Genomic DNA, 25,890 nt, shown 5'->3' on the forward strand with positions numbered 1-25,890 from the left:
CATAACACTGGTATTGTATAGGACATAACACTGGTATTGTATAGGACATGACACTGGTATTGAATAGGGCATAACACTTGTATTGTATATGACATATCACTGGTATTGTTTAGGACATAACCCAAGTATTTTATTTGACATAAAGCTGGTATTGTATATGACATAACACTGGTATTGTATAGGACATAACACTGGTATTGATTAGACATAACACCATCATTATCATCGACCAGACATGTAACACATCGGTATTGTATTTGAGTTTGACACGGATCTTGCAAACAGCATACAATACACTGCCGATATAGATGTGATATTTATGAATGCCAACATCACCTGATGAGTGTAAGCACGTCTGATACCTTGTCAGTGCCCAGAGCTACGTCAAGTTGCCGCTGTTGTCGTCTGCAAGAAGTCTCAGTCAGTCATTAATGAGGACATTATCCCCAGGTTTAATGCCAGACTTCCAAGTCAATCATGGGCCAGGACATTTGACAAATACCCACCAGAGGATCCTGAATGGCAAGTTGCTGTTCAAACTACAGTTTGTCACATGATGATTATACAGCAGACAAGTCATAGTTAATACAGCCCCGCCACCAGGTTTTGTAGAGTTATTTACACCTCAATACGTCATAGTCAGACTTGACCTTCACTCATTTCTCTCGCTGACCATCATGAACAAAACATTAATTCATTTGTTTGCCATGTCGCTGTAGCTTACCTGATAATGTGTTTTTATGTTCACATCAATTGTGGAGCATGTAAGCAGGACTAGTCATTATGACTCAAGTTGCTGGCAAGCCTTGGTTTGTTTGTTTGTTGTTTCACGCCACTCTCAGCAATATTCCAGCTATATGATGGCGGTCTGTAAATAATCAAGTCTGGACCAGACAATCCAGTGATTGATGTCATGTGCATCGATCTACGCAATTGGAATACGATGACATATATCAACCAAGTCAGCGAGCCTCACCATACCAATCCCGTTAGTTGCCTCTTACGACAAGCATGGCAAGCCTTGGATATTTATTGTGTTTAATTAAATAACAAGTTACTTCAAACTGAGAATGCGTTATGGACATATGCCATAAATAATTTATTGTGCAAATAAATGTCAATATTTCATCAGGGCTCGCACAGTGATTTCATATTCAAAAGGATATAAATCAATTTTCACTTGAAAGCAACTTTCATAAAGGTATCTACAACATGGTGTTGGCAAGGCCTCAGGTGTACCCAGAAACACCAAATGTTGTCATTCCTTGAAAATAAATATTGTCTTTTCTTCATAACACTAGATCAAAGACAGTGGGGTAGTCTAGTGGTTAAAGTGTTTGCTCAGCTCGCTGAAGACCTGGGTTTGATTCCCCACACCCACATGGGACCAATGGGTGAAGCCCATTTCGGGTGTCCCCCGCCATGATAAAAGCATCGTAAAACCAAATGCTCTCACCACAACACTAACAATCATGGCAGCAACAATAAATTATCCTTTACGACATTTTACAGGAAACTAGAATGTATAAATTCCCACAAAGGGCTTGTTCCAAAAGGTAACCTGGTCACTACAAGATTCCATACCAAACAGAGGTGTGATTGTTGTGAAAACATCACTCTGTGGAACAGGGACCTGAACATTATCTTGTATAAATGACTGAACATTACCTCCATTACATTATCTGCCTGGAAACACATCTCCCTCCACAACCACTCAGTCCAGATGGATGTGACTGTCCAGACAAAGAGGTGATAACAGCCGTAACTCCACCTCCAGAACCCAGGAGCTTCAGGAGGCTGGCAATACCCATCCTGTGTGATAACATTTGCATTCCCCTTCCTCACACAAGCTGTATCTCCACCTGTCTGTGGGGCGGTCGGGTAGCCTAGTGGTTAAAGCGTTCGCTTATCACGCCAAAGACCCGGGTTTGATTCCCGACATGGGTACAATGTGTGGAGCCCATTTCTGGTGTCCCCCGCCGTGATATTGCTGGAATATTGCTAAAAGCGGCGTAAAACCATACTCACTCACTCACTCCACCTGTCTGTCTGTCTGTCTGTTTAATACCACATTCAGCAATATTCCCACTGTACGACAGCAGCCTATAAATAATCCAGTGACCAGTAAACCAGTGATTGATATCATGAGCAACATCCCACACCAGCAACACTATCAACCAAGTCATCTGACAAGCATAAGTTACTGGGGACCAGTTCTAATCCAGAATCCACATGGAGCATCTCCACCTGCAGGATCCGTATATATCAGCATATGTCTACAAAACACATACAACAGTCTGCTTGCATCCCCATCAGTGGGTGAAGGTTCCTCATCCGCTGACTGATATGATTCCCTGACAGAGTTTCGTGTATGAGGCTATCTGACTCCTCCATTCCTCCCATCTTCAAGTCAACCCTGTGATACTCTTACCTTCTCAACAGAGAAAGTTGGGGATACTTTCTGTCATGACTTCCCTATAACCTCCCTAAAACTGTTATGTTGATCGTGCCAATAAGCCATTTAGAGGTCCTTTATCCTTATTTATTAAAAACTCCAATCAAAGTTTAACTATTTAATCCATTTAGACAAATGACCTCAGTCTCAGCACATGATTTTAAATTCACTGTCTCACAAAACATCACACAGATGCATTGTGTCGCTTAGCAACATGACATCACTCAGATGCATTGTCACCCTTGACAACATGACATCACACAGGTGCATTGTCGCCCTTAGCAACATAAAAATTAAACAGCTGTATTGTCTCCCTTAGCAACATGACATCACACAGCTGCATTGTCTCCCTTAGCAACATGACATCACACAGCTGCATTGGGTCGCTTAGCGGCATGACATCACAGAGCTGCATTGTTTCCTTTAGCGACATGACATCACTCAGATGTATTGTGTCGCTTAGCAGCATGACATCACACAGCCACATTGTTGCCCTTGACAACATGACATCACACACCTGAATTGTCTCCCTAATCAACATGACATCGCTCAGTTCCATTGTCGCCCTTAGCAAAATGACATCACTCAGACGCATTGTGTCGCTTAGCAACATGATATCACTGAGCTGCATTGTGTAAAGTAGCAACATGACATCACACAGCTGCATTGTCTCCCTTAGCAACATGACATCACTCAGATGCATTGTCTCCCTTAGCAACATGACATCACACAGCTGCATTGTCTCCCTTAGCAACATGACATCACACAGCCACATTGTTGCCCTTGACAACATGACATCACACACCTGAATTGTCTCCCTAATCAACATGACATCGCTCAGTTCCATTGTCGCCCTTAGCAAAATGACATCACTCAGACGCATTGTGTCGCTTAGCAACATGATATCACTGAGCTGCATTGTGTAAAGTAGCAACATGACATCACACAGCTGCATTGTCTCCCTTAGCAACATGACATCACTCAGATGCATTGTCTCCCTTAGCAACATGACATCACACAGCTGCATTGTCTCCCTTAGCAACATGACATCACACAGCTGCATTGACTCCCTTAGCAACATGACATCACACAGTTGCATTGTCGCTTAGCAACATGACATCACACAGCAACCAATGTCACCAATGTAACAACCAGTCCCAGTAAAAACCTGTCATCCTTCTCCATTTCTTGCTCATAATAACTTTTAATTATGACTCCTCATAATCTGCCCTCAAGCATCTTCAAATGTTCGGTGTAATCAACAGCTGATCGAATACTCTCTGGATCTCATTGGTTCTGAAGGAAGAAATCACTACAGGATTATGGAGTGGTACCGGTGTGTAAAATAACTGAGTGTGAATCCGATAACAACTGCTGTGTCATAGTGAGCTGTGTGTGACATGATTGAGTACATCACAAAATGCTGTGTGAGATAATATTCTCAGTTGAGGACAGATCCTACACAATGTCATACGCAAGTGTGCAACTTAATATGATTTCACTAGAAATGTATGGACCTGTCATCTCCGGTGTTTCAGGACAGTATATCAAACATAATAAAAAAGTTAACTTTGCTCTTACACTCGAAACACATTCTTCTTGTTAACATCAATTCAATATGTCATCTGATGACACTGACTGATTAAGGCTTTGTTTGTAAACAGCTATCAGCTGATGCCAGCTGTGGAAAAGACATGGATCAGCATAGATCAGCATGGAAAATAAAGTGTTAGCCACGTCATCATCATGAAATACAAGCATGTACACTCCCCAGGGAGATGAGAATGAAACTGGAGTGCGCACCTGATCAATGTTAGCGATTTGAGAATGCACCGCAGGCCTCAAAGTTGCGACTAAAACGGTCGCCAATGCGACCTAAATTTCAATTTGTCTACTGTCTAAAATTCAGAGGTAGCCAAATGACTACCTTGAAAAATATCTTGTGGCAACTTAATTCTATTGCTACACAAAAATAAACATGTCTGCTACTAATTGTACTCACAAATAATTCCTCCTAAAGTCAACAATGAACCGAAATACATAAATATTTATATAATCAGTATTTTATTTTAGTAGATAGTTTATTGGATAAGCAAGGATATACCTATATAATCTAGTAACATAAATTGAATCATTGTTCGAGTCACAAATAACAAAACTTAAGTACAGTTTCCACCAATATACAATTCCAAGGCTAATGCTGTGACTTGTACATCTAATAGTTATTTGATAAAATATAATTTCAAATGCTTTTGGCTACCTTCAATATTGGCTTGATTTCTTGATTTTACCACTGGCTACCTGGAAAAATATATTTGTAAAAATTTAAACTTTGAGGCCTACACCAAGTGTATGGAGGCTAGCACAATATAAGTACACGTATAATTATCATCATTTTGGTCCCGACTGTTAAACCAACACTCAAACGCAGATTAGACACATTAATGTCATCTTTCTAAAGGCTTGCAAGCTAAAGTCAAATTGATGTCATCTTTCTGAAGGCTTGCAAGCTGCAGTCACATTGATGTCATCTTTCTGAAGGCTTGCAAGCTACAGTCACATTGATGTCATCTTTCTGAAGGCTTGCAAGCTACAGTCACATTGATGTCATCTTTCTGAAGGCTTGCAAGCTACAGTCACATTGATGTCATCTTTCTGAAGGCTTGCAAGCTACAGTCACATTGATGTCGTCTTTTTAAAGGCTTGCAAGCTACAGTCACATTGATGTCATCTTTCTGAAGAGTTGCAAGCTACAGTCACATTGATGTCATGTTTCTGAAGGCTTGCAAGCTACAGTCACATTGATGTCATCTTTCTAAAGGCTTGCAAGCTACAGTCACATTGATGTCATCTTTCTGAAGACTTGCAAGCTACAGTCACATTGATGTCATCTTTCTGAAGACTTGCAAGCTACAGTCACATTGATGTCATCTTTCTGAAGGCTTGCAAGCTACAGTCACATTGATGTCATCTTTCTGAAGGCTTGCAAGCTACAGTCACATTGATGTCATCTTTCTGAAGGCTTGCAAGCTACAGTCACATTGATGTCATCTTTCTAAAGAGTTGCAAGCTACAGTCACATTGATGTCATGTTTCTGAAGGCTTGCAAGCTACAGTCACATTGATGTCATGTTTCTGAAGGCTTGCAAGCTACAGTCACATTGATGTCATCTTTCTAAAGGCTTGCAAGCTACAGTCACATTGATGTCATCTTCCTGAAGGCTTGCAAGCTACAGTCACATTGATGTCATCTTTCTAAAGGCTTGCAAGCTACAGTCACATTCATGTCGTCTTTCTAAAGGCTTGCAAGCTACAGTCACATTGATGTCATCTTTCTGAAGGCTTGCAAGCTACAGTCACATTGATGCCATCTTTCTGAAGGCTTGCAAGCTACAGTCACATTGATGTCATCTTTCTAAAGGCTTGCAAGCTACAGTCACATTGATGTCATCTTTCTGAAGAGTTGCAAGCTACAGTCACATTGATGTCATGTTTCTGAAGGCTTGCAAGCTACAGTCACATTGATGTCATCTTTCTGAAGAGTTGCAAGCTACAGTCAAATTGATGTCATCTTTCTAAAGGCTTGCAAGCTACAGTCACATTGATGTCATCTTTCTAAAGGCTTGCAAGCTACAGTCACATTGATGTCATCTTTCTGAAGAGTTGCAAGCTAGTCACATTGATGTCATCTTTCTAAAGGCTTGCAAGCTACAGTCACATTGATGTCATCTTTCTGAGGGCTTGCAAGCTACAGTCACATTGATGTCATCTTTCTGAAGGCTTGCAAGCTACAGTCACATTGGTGTCATCTTTCTGAAAGCTTGCAAGCTACAGTCACATTGATGTCATCTTCCTGAAGGCTTGCAAGCTACAGTCACATTGATGTCATCTTTCTAAAGGCTTGCAAGCTACAGTCACATTCATGTCGTCTTTCTAAAGGCTTGCAAGCTACAGTCACATTGATGTCATCTTTCTGAAGGCTTGCAAGCTACAGTCACATTGATGTCATCTTTCTGAAGGCTTGCAAGCTACAGTCACATTGATGTCATCTTTCTAAAGGCTTGCAAGCTACAGTCACATTGATGTCATCTTTCTGAAGACTTGCAAGCTACAGTCACATTGATGTCATCTTTCTGAAGACTTGCAAGCTACAGTCACATTGATGTCATCTTTCTGAAGGCTTGCAAGCTACAGTCACATTGATGTCATGTTTCTGAAGGCTTGCAAGCTACAGTCACATTGATGTCATCTTTCTGAAGGCTTGCAAGCTACAGTCACATTGATGTCATCTTTCTAAAGGCTTGCAAGCTACAGTCACATTGATTCCAGTCCTTGATAGTTTTCTGTTTACATGTGCCATGTAAAAACATCATTTAAACACAAGACACGATCAATGAAACAGTGTAGTGTTACCACAAAGCAGCTCTCAGAAGTGAAATAACGTGAGCAAATATATTTAACTATTTCTGCTTCATGCGGTCGTCTCGCTAACAAAACATTGAGTAAACACATCAATAGAAAGTCAAGGACAAAAGTGAGTGACGTTTCTCTAAATGACAATGAGTGAGTGAGTGAGTGAGTATGGTTTTACGCCGCTTTTAGCAATATTCCAGCAATATCACGGCAGGGGACACCAGAAATGGGCTTCACACATTGTACCCATGTCGGATATCGAACCCGGGTCTTCGGCGTGACGAGCGAACGCTTTAACCACTAGGCTACCCGACCGCCCCCTAAATGACAATGATGAAATCTGAGATGGAACAGCTGACTTCCAGTATTCAATATGTGTTCAAGTCTGCAATATACCAGGTCATCATGACAAGATCAGTTATTTTTTTGGTTTATGTCAAATGTCAAGTTCCTGGTAAAAACACCTCATCAAACCTTGAAACACAAAACCAAAATTGTCCAGGAAAGAGCACATCCATGGGTGTGTAATAATGTCATGCTTGTTACTTCGGTCACATATTTTTGCCTGTCTGAAGGGCGACATGATTAAATTTGTCAAGTCTATTCGCAAACGCAGTTTGACGATGTTCGTCTGTGGGACAGTGCAGCACAGACACATTTTCAATGGCTTCAAAGTCTAGATCTTTGACTGGTGACCACTGCAATTTATGGTCTTGGCCATCTAAGTCTTAAGCAACAACAAAAACTATTATCATGTAACACTTGTAAATATGAGACATGTAAAAGGACACTTAAATTAAAAAAACAAAACATCAATTTATCTGATCAAAATATATATTTTTATTTCAAACTGATCAGTAAATTTCAATCTATTAATATTTAATGCAAAACATGTTGTACTTAAGAAGAAGTGAATTTCTTTATAAGAAAAAATAATATATAATAACTATTTTATTCTTAAACGATGATTTACTCAAAAAGGAACATGGAGACTCAATGGTTTTTATTTTTGAAATTGTCATCTTCAAAGGTACCGGTACTCAGAGAATACTAATAATGGTCATTTCTATATAGAATCTCTGAGTCATTATTAAAATGTACCGTACACTACACCATTTCATTACTTTCCAGAACACTCATATTGCCTGAAGGACCCTTCAAGTTAATTATTGTAAGCCAAGGTAAAACCCTAAATCTGTCTGTGAAACAGCTCTAGGCGAGGTAATGTTACTCCTCTTCACCTGGTTTTTAATGAACTGTGGTGGCATCAGTGGGGCCTTGTCCTTTCAGCATGTTAAGAGTTACCTCCCTTTATAATACCCAAACATCAGATGAAAACTATAGGAGAGTTACAAACTTTGATATACAGGATTAACAAGTGTAGAAAAATATGCATTCTTAAGTTAAGATAAAGCCTGCTCACATGTCAGAGAATATAAAGTTTTTTCACAAGGTCTAAACATTTCCTCAATTGAAAGAGACCTTTTACTGCAGCTTCTCAACAGTTTCTGGATTTACTGGGATTGGGGGCCGACATGGTAGCAGACAGCAAACTAAGTGTATCTTCTGCTTGTTATGGAGTGCCAGGCTGACTTCCACTGTCCACTATGCTAGACTACAGATTGTCTCTGAGATGCTCTGTCTGTGGACACATACACCCCACATGATGAGCAGGTCCTGGTGGAGAAATGTGCACATGTCACACACACCCTGGACTTCCCAGGTCTCCAGACTGCACATATCTGGATCACAAAGGTTTCAGGTCTGGACTTCTTTTGACTTTCCCATGCTTTGTGAGGGGAGATAACCTGATGAATCTGTTTCAAGTGTTTCAGGTGTGGATCAGAGTTGATGCATCTTTTCCAGGCTTCAAGTTCATTCATTTTACAGGCATCTTTCTGGGGAATGTGTTCAGGAATTATTCAAGATCATATTTGGATGTTTGTTTGTTATTTAACGCCCCATTCAGCAATATTCCAGCTGTACCAGACAATCCAGTGATTGACATCATGAGCATCCATCTACGCAATTGGGATACAATGACATGCATCAACCAAGTTAGCGAGCCTGACCACATGTTCTCGTTAGCCGCCTCTTACCAGAAGCATAGTCAAATTTTACAGCAAGCATGGGTTGCTGAAGACCTATTCTACCCCGGATCTTCACGGCAAGCATGTGTTGCTGAAGACCTATTCTACCCTGGATCTTCACGGCAAGCATGTGTTGCTGAAGACCTATTCTACCCCAGATCCTCACTGCAAGCATGTGTTGCTGAAGACCTATTCTACCCCGGATCTTCACGGATCATATTTGGATGCAATACGTTCAATGTCAGGAGCACCCAGGGAAGTGGTACGGTGGTAGTTTGAGAGGGAGAACCTACCACTAAGGATTCTTGACGGAAGGAACTTTATAACTGCCATTACATAGGTTCCCGTGAAACAGAAGTTTTCGCTTGTCTATTTCTGATTCCAAAGACTTCCATCCAATATTAAAACGTCACAAACATCAGTCCATGTTGTACAATGGAGGCCCTGTGCAATTTATGCTCTGGGCATTCTCTAATGATAACAGTTCAGCTTTGCTCAAGCCACCACAATTCACATCCACACAGGGACAGAGACAAAGTTTTTAGGACATAAAACCTGACATTCCATATCCTTCAAAGTAAGATAGTCTCACCATTGAAATAGACCTGAAAACATCCTTCCACATCCAGACATTGTCCGCATGTTATACTCCCAAAAGCTCACTAAGTTTTCATAAATTCTGACTTCAGTCATGCTTTTTCTCCATTTGATGTCAGGCTTCAAATAGGTTGTATTAGACAGATGTTGGCTTCTATGCCATCTTTAGGAATTAGAAAGTATAACCCATAAGTGTTTCACTCAACAAGCTGGATCAAAACATCTTAACTCCTTCCTCATCTAATCTCATCTCAGGCATCTTAATTCACGATAAGACAGAGATGGTTAAGGTGCATGCCCATTAGCTATAGGATGGAATTTTTCAACATACATAAATTTCGTTACATCAGCACCCAAACACTGGGAAGCCTAATCATGTTTCTAATCATGTTTCTAATCATGTTTCTAATCACTGAGGGGGCGGTCGGGTAGCCTAGTGGTTAAAGCATTCGCTCATCACGCCGAAGACCTGGGTTCGATTCCCGACATGGGTACAATGTGTGAAGCCCATTTCTGGTGTCCCCTGCCGTGGCATTGCTGGAATATTGCTAAAAGCAGCATAAAACCATATTCACTCACTCACTCTAATCACTCAGGGACAATGTTATGAGCATGTAAACCCCAGATCTATATGCAGTGCTTAGTACAAGTCTTCCTGCAAGGTGACCTCATTTGCATATTTATCAGATTGTGATAACATCGATAACGCACCCATGTTATGATAAATCTATTGATATAAGAACAATCAAAGACAGTCTGGTTGTGCAGTTCCTGAGACCATAACAAACTCACAGATGGTGAGACTGACCCTTCTGCACCACACAAATGGTGAGACTGACCCTTCTGCACCACACAGATGGTGAGACTGACCCTTCTGCACCACACAGATGGTGAGACTGACCCTTCTGCACCACGCAGATGGTGAGACTGACCCTTCTGCACCACACAGATGGTGAGACTGACCCTTCTGCACCACGCAGATGGTGAGACTGACCCTTCTGCACCACACAGATGTGAGACTCGCCCTTCTGCACCACACAGATGTGAGACTCACCCTTCTGCACCATACAGATGCTGAGACTCACCCTTCTGCACCACACAGATGTGAGACTCACCCTTCTGCACCACACAGATGCTGAGACTCACCCTTCTGCACCACACAGATGCTGAGACTCACCCTTCTGCACCACACAGATGTGAGACTCACCCTTCTGCACCACACAGATGCTGAGACTCACCCTTCTGCACCACACAGATGCTGAGACTCACCCTTCTGCACCACACAGATGCTGAGACTCACCCTTCTGCACCACACAGCACTGACATTCCAAGAACGTCTCTGAGAATAGACTCACCTATTTGTTAATCACATCATTTAACAGCTCAAATACAAAGATGGCATTTACAAGTTGGAAGAACATGAATACATGACACGTTTTTATGGATAGCATAAGAAGTTGCTATCCACACAAAAGTGTCATGTATTCAAATACAAAGATGCCTTGAATATATATGTTTAAATAAAACCAAATTGTCTCCTGCCAACTTTTTTCAAAAGATTTACGTGAAAATCCAAGAAGTATTTAATTGTCCTCGGTATAAATCATGTTCCATATTGCCTCCATGTCAGTATCGATCAATTACTAAAGTAAGACAAAGAAGAATACACCATTTCCGCAGGATATTTGGCCTGAGATCTGAGGGGGCTTTCAGATGCGAGTTTCTAATCTTACCACCTTCCGACAGCAGGTACACTGTTGGACTGTGATAAGGCTGTGGACCAGACTTTATCCCGACACACAGGCCACACAGAAGTGCTGGAGCTCACCTGGTGTGCAGAACTACATTGGTTATTTGGAGACTATGATAATATGGGCCTTTAGACAAACATAATACTGCATTTAACATATTATAACAGACAATGGCATCTGTCAAAAACCAACTTTGCTCAGTCAAAATTGATATCTTAATTATCTGTCTAACCTAAACTTACCAAACTCTAGATCCCAGGCTCTGTGTATTTACAGGGGACGAGGAATGGTCACATGGCAGTCATATTGAATTTACTTTAAAGTCACTCAAACAGAATGTTTTTTATGTGCAATGTGTCAATTTCATGTTTTTGCGCTATATATACAATGTCTAGATGTCTAGACACAAGTGAGTGAGTGAGTGAGTGAGTGAAAGAGAAAGTGAGTGAGTGAGTGAGTGAGTGAGTGAGTGAGTGAGTGAGGGAGTGAGGGAGTGAGTGAGTGAGGGAGTGAGTGAGTGAGGTGTCTTAATGCCACTTTCAACTGTATTCAAGTGATAAGATGATGTGTCAGCTTCATGTGGGCGGTAAGCCCGAAGTGATGCAGGTGTTTAGACATTCCTCAACCCAGACTGAACATGACACCAAACCCTGGCACTGAGTCCCATCTTAAGTACCAATCATCTTGTAATTGGTGCTGCCTTATTCACATTCACCTGGACACCCCTCGGACACATGTTGCATACAAGCCAGTAAACGAGGTGTTTACCATGTAGATTGATGCTGTGAGGGGAATGCATCAGTTCATCAGGTGACAAGTTTCATCAGGACTTGTCACCAGGGCAACCTTGGAGGTAACAACACACTTCACCAGAACCAGATAATAGAGCTGAGTAACATGTAGCTACTCTGCAGAGGTAAGTATGGACTGAAAAGGCCTAATATTTTTCAGTAAATACAGGATTAGTAAAATAATTAGGCCTCATATTTTACGATGACACTCTATTTCACACCAGTGTTCCACATATTGTCTTCCCTGAAAACATCTCACACATGAGACAGTTTTTATTACCAATGTTCATATACCATACATATATTTTCAAGGGTTTCATCTGGTATAGCAAGGGGATGTTCATGATACAATCCATGCACCCATCCCTGCCCTTACCACACCTGTCCACCCCAAACCACCCATCCCTGCCCTTACCCCACCTGTCTACCCCACCCACACTGTCTACCCCTCCCAGCATCGTATTTCCCTCACACCTACCTGTATGTTCCTACAGTACTGGGGTCCAGGTAATCCACTTCCCCCTTGCTCTCACGCCGACTTTCCATCCTCTCTTCCGGACCACTGAAACATGACACTGTGTCAGTCAAACACCTCAGTTGGACAGAAATAATGCACAATGCATACAGCCAGGATTAAACAGGGATGGAGACTGTTTAACTGTTTGTTTGTTGTTTAACGCCACACTCAGCAATATTCCAGCTATATGACAGCATTCTGTAAATAATCAAGGCTAGACCAGACAATCCAGTGATTGATATCATGAGCATCGATCTACACATCGGATAGGATGACATGCATCAACCGAGTCAGCGAGCCTGACCACCCGATCTTGTAAGTCCATTCTTACGCCCTTACTACAAGCATAGTTGCCTGTTACGGCAAGCATGGGTTTCTGATGGTCTATTCTACCCCAGGTCTTCATGGGTGGGATGGAGATTAATTAAACAGGGATTCATCTAGCCACTTTCAGAGGCTAATACTCCACAAACGTGTGTAAAAATTCTAAAATCAGAATAATTAATTTCCAATTGTGGTCATCTTGTTCTGGAATTGTAAAGGTGATTGGTATTTCAGTCATAACAGAAGCAGCATGACTCTTAACTTTGGGTTATATATGTACAACTGCAAGTGAGGGGAAAGCCCCAATTGATACATTTTCAACCAAAACCGAGGAATGCTTCAACTACCTTATGAACCGTCCAAATGCAAGAAATACGAGGAAGAACAAGAAAACACCGGAATACATTATAATGAAACAATATAACGGTAGTAGTCACAGTATAAAATGAATTCAGTGACAGCGGGTGAGAGAAAGACGGCATGCAGCATACATCCAACTGAACTCATGTCATGTCAGATTGAACACCCTTTCACCACCTGCCCCGGATGGAAAACAGTGGGTTACAATACTAAACATGATATGTGAGGCTGCAGGTTTGATTTACTTCATGGAATTTTCATGTAGCTCCATTTTGGGGACATATCACTTCAGTTGTAATCTCAAGTTTGGGCTTTTTAAACCACTCCATGATCTTGCAACATCAAAGACACCATAGACTTCAGCTTCCAAGAGTTACAGAATCTTGTCTTGTCTGGTTAATTACAATCTCATGAAAACACAACATTTTTTCTTTTTCATAAAAAACTAAATTTGTGCAATAAACACACGGCACATGACTTCCGTTGATAACACATATCGGCAGCAGAGCCCACAGATTCATGAAGTTTCATCAATTCCACGAAGGGGTCAGATCTGGCTATAAATAACTGTCGGCCTTAAAGGGCAATTGTACATTCAGTAATTCATACTTTATATGTTTTCCTGTTTATACATCACCATGGATTCATATTGACATGAATACAGAAATTAGAAAGTAAATGCGTGAGCAAGTGGGTATGGTTTTACCCAAATTTTAGCAATATTTCAGCCAATCTTAGCAATTTTCCAACAATATCATGGCGAAATGGGCTTCGCACATTTTACTCATGTGGAGAATCAAACCAGGGCCTTCATTGTGACAAGCAAACACTTTTACCACCAGGCTACTGCACCCCACCCCACCCCACCCCACCCCACCCCATCCCATCCCACCCCACCCCACCCCACCCCATCCCACCCCACCCTACACCACCCCACCCCACCCCACCCCATCCCATCCCACCACACCCCACCCCACCACACCCCACCCCATCCCACCCCACCCCATCCCAGAAAGTATATGAAGTGATGCTGGGTTAGGTCGGGTTGAAAAGAATAGTTGATATGAACGTTGTTTCGTTCTTTGGTCGGCTCTTGCAACTGAGTAATGATCTACACCTACTGAATTTGTTGAAACTGATGAATTTGACAACAAATTAGTATTAAGCCACCACTGCCACAACAATATTTTGTGTCAAGGGTTGATCACTCTCTGACCGAGGCATGTGGAGCCACAATCAGGAGCATGGAACTGTGATCATCCAGACACACAAGAATTGATGCAAATAATGTTGCATTATCTACATCCAATAGAAGGGTTGGAGACATTTATTATTATTATGGTGGCACAGATGGAGATCATTCCCACCAGCTCTTGTAACAAGTAACATTATGCTTCGGAATTCAACTTTAAAGAATGTTCAGTAAAACGCATTGTATCTTTCTGTCCCTATAACCCTTATATTACTGGAGAGAAACACTCTTTTAAGCCGGTATTGCCTGCCTCTGATAACTGTGGAAAAAAGACCAACATTTTGTCAGGATAACTGAAAATTGCCTTAAAAATACAGAATGTTTACTTTGTTCCCTTTAAACTGGCAAATAACTGACATTGTCCTGTTTAACCACCTAAAACATTAAGCAGCAAGTATTTTTGATTCTTGAGAGTATTTCAAAGTTGAGACTAAAAAAAGTCCCTGGACTTAAGTGCAACTTCCTTTCATGTTTAGATTTCAAAGAGCTTTCCTCTACATGATGGGCAAGGAAAGCGAAAAAATGGATTGTGTTTTTGTTGCGAATGTCAGTTTTCCAAGATACATTAAGTCCATTTCAGAGAAAAAAACAACATAACAATCGTAGAAAGTATTTAAATGTCCAAGTGAAAGTGCTGAAATCACCGGCTATGTCATCAGATTCCACAAGAAACCTATTTGGGTACAATACAATTGATATTAAATCAAGTTTACAAAAGTACTGTCGGAAACACAAGAAAACTGCTTTCCTGACTTCATTTAAACACTATGAAATGTATTTGAAGGTTGGTGTTTTGAATCAAGAAGTATTTGTTGTTCTACAGATGATTTCTTCAGTCACGATCTGATGATGCATCTGAATCTGCACTATCACCCAAAGGTGTGCCAGCTGGTGCAACAAGGTTGATATCTACATCGGTGGTACTGATGTTTTTTTCCAAGAACCCGATCTTCAGCCTTTTGCCATACCTCTGGTGTGATTCTAGCAAAGGCTATGTTGATTACCCCTTTGACATGTGTGAGTTTAAATGTTGTGTTATGTCTTGCCACAGTTAGCCCAGATAAGCTCAATAGGTTTGAGCTCAAAATGTCTGACTGGCATATATAAGACGTGATCTTGTTGTGCCGGCAGGACATCCGTCTTGTACTGGTGACTTATTCAGGCAACGCTTCCATCGTCTAGTGGTAGAGCGTCCACTCAGAGAGAGGAAGGTCCGGGTTCGATCCCCGGCACACATACATGCACATCGCTATATAAGTGCAATAATCTTGGACGCGACGTTAAACCCCATTTTCACCTCACCTCACCTCTTATTCAGGCAAATTTTCTCCAAGGGTTTGAACTTTCGTTTCAGATCGTCTTAAGTTGACATTGCGAAAATTGAACCAATATGTTAACCCAGAAATCTGTACTTAAAAGAACTTAGTGTGAAACCAACAAACAAATGGAATACAATCAACAATTGTAAGACAAAATGAACTTGGTTTACAAATCAATACAAGTTACTGCACAGCAATTACAATGGCAGTATACAATAGAGTGGTTGTACAATATTCAATGGCAATATGTAATATGATGACAGTGGTCAATATCACATACACAAATACAGTGTGATATTTAAAGTCAGTGATAATAATATATATTCACCCAGCGGCGATGGTGGTCAAGCTTCCAAGATGGGCCTAGGCAGTGATTCAGGGATGATGAGTAATCCTCACACGAAAGCTGGTCTTACATGTGATGAAATGTGTGAGAGATACATAAACACTCTTGTCCCACGATATATATACAGCCTAATAAGCCACTGGAAATTTCTATACTGTGCCCTCACCAGTCTAGCGGTACAAGAACATTACAGAATATTCTGCATGAGTTCACAGCCTACCGGATTAGTTTACACACCACACGAGCATCTAAATATAGTAACTTCCTGCCAACATTAAACAGCACTACATTCCTGATGACTAATCACTGTCCAAACACAATTCAATAAGTATCTACCGAGTCTCAACCAAAAACAATGTAACACAGTTACACTCATTGTTCAACAATAATGTAAATTGCGAACTCAGTATTCTCGTAAGAAGCTGAGGTAAGAACTTGCAAATTTAAGTTGTTTTCATGAGAAAATGGTTCATTAGTTAAATCTATACAGTTGAAAATAAAACAGTATAATATCCTGTTGTATCTGAGTCCATCAATTATTTTACCCATTAACTTCAAACGTCTTTATTTGTTCGATCTTAATTATACAGATTTAAGTCTACTAGGACTGGCCCATAAGCACAACAGGTAAATCTCATATGTTTTGACAAGCCATCTCTAATCCACTAACAACTGGACAACTCAGACACTGGCGAAGCTAGCTCTAGACAAAGTGGAGATACAGCCTATTATTCCCTTTAGAAAACTAGAGATAAAAAGCTAGCTCTAGACAAAGTGGAGATACAGCCTATTATTCCCTTTAGAAAACTAGAGATAAAAATCAAAATCAAAGCTTCCACAACCTAAAGATGGCAAGCCCAGTGGGACGCAAGTAAGATCGGCAGATGGCTATACAAAATTCAACCAAAGACAAAAGCCATATTCATACTCAAATGAAATGAAAGTTGAAATTGCCATCTCATGCCTCAGACTCGGTCACAACAAGCACTATCACAAGGTTTGTCCATCTTGCAATCAACCTGAATCCATTGCTCGCTATCAGCATCAGTTATCTGTTGGCTTCCCTTGTTAAGTTTCACCTTTTGTCATCTTATTACTTTTGTCCTTTCATGTACTTATATATGCTCTCTGCCTCATGGCATTCATTCACCTGATGAAGGAATAAGCATGTACTCCGAAACGTTGTGTTCCTCATGATAAAGAAGCTGACATCCCTAAATTCTCTTCCTTATGTGAATCACTTCTAAATGCCTTTCGAAGACTCCATTGCTCACTTGTTACTGGAATGTCAAGACCATGCCCCAGCCCCGATTTGGTTAAACCAAGAATTGCATTTCGATCTGCTATCTGTCATTGAACTCCTCAAGCAAAGAGATGCAATAGCGAAGGCCAAACTAACTCTATTTCTGAGAGACGGACAGCTACTCGAATGTATATAAACAGAGCAACCAAAGATAAAAATGAAAGCATATGAATACAAAAACAGAAATTCTATGAATACCAAAACTCGCAATAGATATGTGTACCGTACTCACACACAGGAGTCCCAAAGAGGGACAGGTCAGCCGAAATTGCTTAGGCAGAAGGCAACTTCTTAAACACTAAAAGCAACAACAACAAAATTATGGATATGATTGGGTATTTCAACAAGCATGGTACAGAATAAACGCAATTGTTGCATTCGTTGTAAGGAGGCCTGTGTTGTACATGTATATATAATACCAATATGGACTCCATGTATGTAAGATGGGGGGCACAGGTGGCCCAGTCGTCTAAGGTGCCGCAATTCGCTCTGCAGAGTTGCTTCCCTTGGGCAAGCCAGAAACCTATGATTGTGGGTTCGAATCCCGGTTCGCCCCGATTATGTTTCTAGGTTTGTCAGAACCATACCCGTGCTTGTAGATTTCACCGAAGTGGTAAATGTCTGAGACCTGCATCACTTTAGGCTTTCCTCCCACATTAAGCTGACACGCTGTGATATAACTGGAATAATGTTACAAGCGACGTTAAACCCAACTCACTCACTCACTCACACAACTTACTCACATGCTTTCATCACAAATTGAGTGAATAAAATTGTTTTGGCATAATTGTTAACCTATGTTAATTAACACAGAAATCATAATTTGTTAGGATTAATCTCCGAATTAGTTCTGCTGTAGTGAGTGAGCATGGTTTTATGCCACTTTAAGCAATATTCCAGCAATATCACAGCGGGGAACACCAGAAATGCTCTTCACACATTGTACCCATATCGGGAATCGAACCCGGGTCTTCGGCGTGACAAGCAAATCCTTTAGCCACTAGGCTACCTGACTGCCCCTTGCTCTGCTGTAAGTTGCAGTCTGGTTCTTTAAAGTTTGATAATATGGAGTTTGATTATTTATACGCTGCCAAAGGGTACACCAAGGTGAATATGTAAACAAATTTATAATGATCACACAATGCCATTTAGAAAGTGGTCAAATGTAAGAAATGTCATATTTGGGATAACACTTTCTTAGTAAAGTACAGATTCTCGTACTTTTGGGGGTTGAGTTCCGTCAAGGATTAAAACCCACACTGCCAGAGTGAGGCACCAAATCGCCAGCACACGAAGTCAGTGATCTAACCCACTCATCAACTGAGACTTCCACAAAAATGAAAGTCCGACAACTGGTAGTCTGGATCACATACTTTGTGTACGTACCCCACTGACAAGTATAAAATACCAATTGGCGGACTTTCCTTTTTTTGAAAGTCTTGGTGGCTGAGTGAGTTAGATCGCTGACTGTATACATTTGGTAAAACATATAAATATATATATAAGTATGCAACTCTTTATGAGCATAAAATCTGGTGTCATGAAGACAGTTGGGTATGAAAAACATGCTGTAAGTTGTAGCGAGTGGTATAAAACCCCATGTACCCTGAGTGATCCTGCTGCAACAAATGTATCTTGCTGACATGTTTTAATGACATTGTAAAAGAATTAAAATAAATTCAAAATTGATAGAAAACAGCTGTTTGATTGAGCTGAGGTTAACTTTGCTATGTCACATGACTTTCCTTGACTCGCAAAAAGCGTGCGGCTTTTGCATCGATGCGGAGATAAGTGATTTATTCTGCCTCTCAGAAATCAACGTGCAGCCTGATGGTCATGGCAGGAAATTTATTTTCCTCCAAGTAGGGATACATCATATTTTATGAAGATCATGTGGACCAATCAAATCTCATCATTCTGACATGGAGGTATGATAAGAGACAAAAATCAAATTTTCATTTGAGAAGCTAAATATAACTACAATAAATGTACTACAGATGTGCACAGTGCAGACTTATATCACTTATTTCTACAGTTTCCACTCCACCAAATCAGAATCAGTTGAATCAGTTGAGTGACTTTCACAAGAGACAAGAGACAAGAGACCTTGGAAGATCCGGGGTAGAATAGGTCTTCAGCAAACCCATGCTTGCTGTAAAAGGCGACTATGGTTGTCGTACGAGGCGACTGACGGGATTGTGTGGTCAGGCTCGCTGACTTCATTGATGCATGTCATTGTATCCCAATTGCGTGGATCAATGCTCATGATGTCAATCACTGGATTGCTTAGTCCAGACTCGATTATTGACAGGCTGCTGTCATATAGCTGGAATATTGCTGAGTGCGGCGTTAAACAACAAACAAACAAATAAATCTGGATAAGATGGAGTGAGCAGTGATGAAGCTGGTAGCACTGCACGATACTGTGTAAGATTTTAATGTTCGTAAGTTTAACACACTGTTATATGGAAGTCTATCTTGTTATTGATTGTAAGTGTGTGACATTGTTTCTGTTGAGATCCGGTAGACGCTCATTGCATTGTGTTTGGGCAGTGATTAGTCACCAGGAATGTAGTACCTTTAATCTAAGCAGTCATCAGGAAGTTACTACATTTAGATGCTAGTGTGGTGTGTAAACTTCCGGGTACTGTGGACGGTGATAGAATGTTGTGAAAACTTTTTTAAAGTTCGCGTCCTGATGGACTGGTGAGGGCACGGTGCAATCCTCAGTATCTAGTTTGACTGTATGTATCGTGGGACAAGAGCGTGTTTATGTATCTCATACACATTTTGTCTCACATACATTTTCATCACGTCAAGACCAGCTTTCAAGTGAGGATCGCTCATCTTCCCTGATTCCCTGCCTAGCCTGTCTCGGAAGCTTGACCACTGTGGCTTCTGGGTGAATATATGTTATTATCATTGACTTTTGCTATCACCACTGTTTTTCTATACTTGATACTGTCCACTGCCATCATAGTATATATTGCCATTGAATATTGTACTTCCGCTCTATTGTTAACTGCCAATGTAATTTGTATTGATTTGTAAACTTAGTGAATTTTTAAATACATTTGTTGATTTTATACCATTTGTTGGTTCTTTTATGTTCAGATTTCTGGATTACCCTATTGTTTCAATTTGGGAATCAACATGTAAGAACACCTAGAAAATAAAACTGACCATGTTCTTCAGTATTTGGTCCTGCTATTTTACACATCCTTATGCTGAACGTGTCCACAGACACATTCAAGTAAGTGACATCTAGTGCACAACTGGAGTGTTTAGTTTCATGTACTTGGAAATGGAGCTGGCTAAGCTGTCCAAAAGTTTTGATCTTATTGTCAAGGCCAGGTTGCATACACTTGTGCATGGATTGGCTGTTGATACTGAATAAGTTATTTTTTAAATATACCGTTACTATGGAAGTTTATGGGAAAACTTCTATCATTTGGATAAGTTTGGACACTGCTTAAAAACATGCAATTTTGTTCTTTTACAGAAGGAGCCCTGACACTTTAACTTTTTTTCACAACACTATTTTTAGGACATCCAGCAATCCAAGCCAACACCTCCGTACAAATTATTATTTTTTATTTGTTCCTGGAACAAATTACTTTTTTAAAAACAATTTCTTGAACTCATAATATCAAACATTCAATCCCCAAAGGGTTAAGAGAAACATGAAGGGTTAAACATGATGCCAGCTTTAGTAGCAAAGCTACCCGACACTGGAATGTACAACAACTTGTACAACATGCCTGTATCACCTGTTGAAGGCAGTTACATTCTCACCAGTACAAGATCCTACACACAGAGTACTGCTAATGTTATAACTGCCTCTAAGATTATTATTCAAGGTTCATTCGTAACTAGAGGCCAGTGAATGAGGTCGACGTGAGTATAGTTGTATACCGCTTTCACAATTTTCAAATAATAACACCAGGATGTGACCAGTTTGGAATTGAACCCGGGTATTTGGTGTGATGAACACTAGTTCCACATGACTACCCCACCTCCCACAAAGTGACTAAAGTGTTCAAACTAAACAGGTATACCATGGCTAGACACACAGCTACGTGTTTGATAATACAAGTATAACATGGCTAGACACACAACTTAGTGTCAGATAATACAAGTATAACATGGCTAGACACACAACTTAGTGTCAGATAATACAAGTATAACATGGCTAGACACACAACTTAGTGTCAGGTAATACAAGAATAACATGGCTAGACACACAACTTAGTGTCAGATAATACAAGTATACCATGGCTAGACACACAACTTAGTGTCAGGTAATACAAGTATAACATGGCTAGACACACAACTTAGTGTCAGATAATACAAGTATAACATGGCTAGACACACAACTTAGTGTCAGATAATACAAGTATACCATGGCTAGACACACAACTTAGTGTCAGGTAATACAAGTATAACATGGCTAGACACACAACTTAGTGTCAGATAATACAAGTATAACAAGGCTAGACACACAACTTAGTGTCAGATAATACAAGTATACCATGGCTAGACACAATACATAATACAAGTCAGAGTTGGATACGTCAGTATTCAGACAGGAAAATAAGGCCACAGACACACCTCAGTGTTCAGACAAAACAGATTGATCACAGCTAGACACACACCTCAGTGATCAGACAATACAGGTAGATTACAGAAAGACACACACCTAAGCGTTCGGACAATACAGGTTGATCACAGCTACCTCAGTGTTTGGACAATACAGGTACATCACAGCTAGGCACACACCTCAGTGTTCGGACAATACAGGTATATCACAGCTAGACACACAAATCAGTGTTCAGACAATACAGGTAGATCGGGGCAAAACACTGGGTATTTGGACAATGTAGGTACATCACAGCTAGACACACAAATCAGTGTTCAGACAATACAGGTAGACACCTGATCGTACATCATAGATACATAGTTAATACTCACCGCTATGACTTCTTTCTCAAATATCAACAACTTGACTCCAAATTCTATTTCTCTTTTTCTCCCTCCTTGGATCAGTTAGTTGATTTATTCCAATTAACACTCACACGCTATCACCTCCTTCCTGACACGGCCCAGACAAGCCACACTCAGAGCTACACACCAGGGAGATGATACACCTCAAGTGAGGAGAGAGAGAGAGGCTTCAAACATTCGCTCAGAATGTTGGCATTAATTAACACACAGATATACTTCAATAAAAGTGGGTGGATGGGTCTGGTTACAGAACTGGTGCAGCTGGGAGTTTAGGAGGGAGCGACCTTGTTCCTTGTGCCAGGCTAAGGGTGGGAGTTTAGGAGGGAGCGACCTTGTTCCTTGTGCCAGGCTAAGGGTGGGAGTTTAGGAAGGAGCCATCTTGTTCCTTGTGCCGAGGTGGGAGTTTAGGAAGGAGCGATCTTGTTCCTTGTGCCAGGCTAAGGGTGGGAGTTTAGGAGGGAGCAATCTTGTTCCTTGTGCCAGGCTAAGGGTGGGAGTTTAGGAAGGAGCCATCTTGTTCCTTGTGCCGAGGTGGGAGTTTAGGAAGGAGCGATCTTGTTCCTTGTGCCAGGCTAAGGGTGGGAGTTTAGGAGGGAGCAATCTTGTTCCTTGTGCCAGGCTAAGGGTGGGAGTTTAGGAAGGAGCCATCTTGTTCCTTGTGCCGAGGTGGGAGTTTAGGAAGGAGCGATCTTGTTCCTTGTGCCAGGCTGGAGGTGGGAGTTTAGGAGGGAGCAATCTTGTTCCTTGTGCCAGGCTAAGGGTGGGAGTTTAGGAAGGAGCGATCTTGTTCCTTGTGCCAGGCTAAGGGTGGGAGTTTAGGAAGGAGCGATCTTGTTCCTTGTGCCAGGCTAAGGGTGGGAGTTTAGGAAGGAGCGATCTTGTTCCTTGTGCCAGGCTAAGGGTGGGAGTTTAGGAAGGAGCGATCTTGTTCCTTGTGCCAGGCTAAGGGTGGGAGTTTAGGAGGGAGCGATCTTGTTCCTTGTGCCAGGCTAAGGGTGGGAGTTTAGGAGGGAGCGATCTTGTTCCTTGTGCCAGGCTGGAGGTGGGGGTTTAGGAGGGAGCGATGTTGTTCCTTGTGCCAGGCTAAGGGTGGGAGTTTAGGAAGGAGCGATCTTGTTCCTTGTGCCGAGGTGGGAGTTTAGGAGGGAGCGATCTTGTTCCTTGTGCCAGGCTGGAGGTGGGAGTTTAGGAGGGAGCCATCTTGTTCCTTGTGCCAGACTGGAGGTGGGGGTTTAGGAGGGAGCGATCTTGTTCCTTGTGCCAGGCTGGAGGTGGGAGTTTAGGAGGGAGCGATCTTGTTCCTTGTGCCAGGCTGGAGGTGGGGGTTTAGGAGGGAGCGATCTTGTTCCTTGTGCCAGGCTAAGGGTGGGAGTTTAGGAAGGAGCGATCTTGTTCCTTGTGCCGAGGTGGGAGTTTAGGAAGGAGTGATCTTGTTCCTTGTGCCAGACTGGAGGTGGGAGTTTAGGAAGGAGCGATCTTGTTCCTTGTGCCAGGCTAAGGGTGGGAGTTTAGGAAGGAGCAATCTTGTTCCTTGTGCCAGGCTAAGGGTGGGAGTTTAGGAAGGAGCGATCTTGGTCCTTGTGCCAGGCTAAGGGTGGGAGTTTAGGAAGGAGCGATCTGTTCCTTGTGCCAGACTGGAGGTGGGGGTTTAGGAGGGAGCAATCTTGTTCCTTGTGCCAGGCTAAGGGTGGGAGTTTAGGAAGGAGCGATCTTGGTCCTTGTGCCAGGCTAAGGGTGGGAGTTTAGGAAGGAGCGATCTGTTCCTTGTGCCGAGGTGGGAGTTTAGGAGGGAGCGATCTTGTTCCTTGTGCCGAGGTGGGAGTTTAGGAAGGAGCGATCTTGTTCCTTGTGCCAGGCTGGAGGTGGGAGTTTAAGAGGCGAGCCATCTTGTTCCTTGTGCCAGGCTGGAGTTGGGAGTTTAGGAGGAAGTGATCTTGTTCCTTGTGCAATGCCGGAGGTGGGAGTTTAGGAGGGAGCCATCTTGTTCCTTGTGCCAGACTGGAGGTGGGGGTTTAGGAAGGATGATCTTGTTCCTTGTGCCAGACTGGAGGTGGGGGTTTAGGAGGGAGTGATCTTGTTCCTTGTGCCAGGCTGGAGGTGGGAGTTTAGGAGGGAGCAATCTTGTTCCTTGTGCCAGGCTGGAGGTGGGAGTTTAAGAGGCGAGCCATCTTGTTCCTTGTGCCAGGCTGGAGTTGGGAGTTTAGGAGGAAGTGATCTTGTTCCTTGTGCAATGCCGGAGGTGGGAGTTTAGGAGGGAGCCATCTTGTTCCTTGTGCCAGACTGGAGGTGGGGGTTTAGGAGGGAGTGATCTTGTTCCTTGTGCCAGACTGGAGGTGGGGGTTTAGGAGGGAGTGATCTTGTTCCTTGTGCCAGGCTAAGGGTGGGAGTTTAGGAAGGAGCGATCTTGTTCCTTGTGCCAGGCTGGAGGTGGGAGTTTAAGAGGCGAGCCATCTTGTTCCTTGTGCCAGGCTGGAGTTGGGAGTTTAGGAGGAAGTGATCTTGTTCCTTGTGCAATGCCGGAGGTGGGAGTTTAGGAGGGAGCCATCTTGTTCCTTGTGCCAGACTGGAGGTGGGGGTTTAGGAGGGAGTGATCTTGTTCCTTGTGCCAGACTGGAGGTGGGGGTTTAGGAGGGAGTGATCTTGTTCCTTGTGCCAGGCTAAGGGTGGGAGTTTAGGAAGGAGCGATCTTGTTCCTTGTGCCGAGGTGGGAGTTTAGGAGGGAGCGATCTTGTTCCTTGTGCCGAGGTGGGAGTTTAGGAGGGAGCGATCTTGTTCCTTGTGCCAGGCTGGAGGTTTGGAGTTTATGAGGGAGTGATCTTGTTCCTTGTGCCAGGCTAAGGGTGGGAGTTTAGGAGGGAGCCATCTTGTTCCTTGTGCCAGACTGGAGGTGGGGGTTTAGGAGGGAGCGATCTTGTTCCTTGTGCCAGGCTGGAGGTGGGAGTTTAGGAGGGAGCGATCTTGTTCCTTGTGCCAGGCTGGAGGTGGGAGTTTAGGAGGGAGCCATCTTGTTCCTTGTGCCAGACTGGAGGTGGGGGTTTAGGAGGGAGCGATCTTGTTCCTTGTGCCAGGCTAAGGGTGGGAGTTTAGGAGGGAGCCATCTTGTTCCTTGTGCCAGGCTAAGGGTGGGAGTTTAGGAAGGAGCGATCTTGTTCCTTGTGCCGAGGTGGGAGTTTAGGAGGGAGCGATCTTGTTCCTTGTGCCAGGCTAAGGGTGGGAGTTTAGGAAGGAGCGATCTTGTTCCTTGTGCCGAGGTGGGAGTTTAGGAGGGAGCGATCTTGTTCCTTGTGCCAGGCTAAGGGTGGGAGTTTAGGAAGGAGCGATCTTGTTCCTTGTGCCGAGGTGGGAGTTTAGGAGGGAGCGATCTTGTT

The 25,890-nt window shown here is 42.3% G+C and overlaps 1 protein-coding gene across 3 annotated transcripts in view; it reads right to left on the bottom strand.

The window, feature by feature from the left end:
• LOC124113511 (tumor protein p53-inducible protein 11-like) overlaps nucleotides 1–25,890 on the bottom strand; it is a 532,733-nt gene that overhangs the window by 345,914 nt on the left and 160,929 nt on the right. For 2 of the 3 annotated variants that reach the window (XM_046473884.2, XM_048385874.1), the window contains exon 2: nucleotides 12,576–12,659. In XM_046473884.2, the coding sequence (XP_046329840.2) occupies nucleotides 12,576–12,659 (84 nt within the window). Of the gene's footprint in view, nucleotides 1–12,575; nucleotides 12,660–22,489; nucleotides 22,634–25,890 lie in introns of those variants that run through there. The other variant, XM_046473885.2, reaches the window with a different exon arrangement.

Source organism: Haliotis rufescens, unplaced genomic scaffold, assembly GCF_023055435.1.
Source record: "Haliotis rufescens isolate VD_foot unplaced genomic scaffold, xgHalRufe1.0.p SCAF_6, whole genome shotgun sequence".
Classification (NCBI taxonomy): domain Eukaryota; kingdom Metazoa; phylum Mollusca; class Gastropoda; order Lepetellida; family Haliotidae; genus Haliotis; species Haliotis rufescens.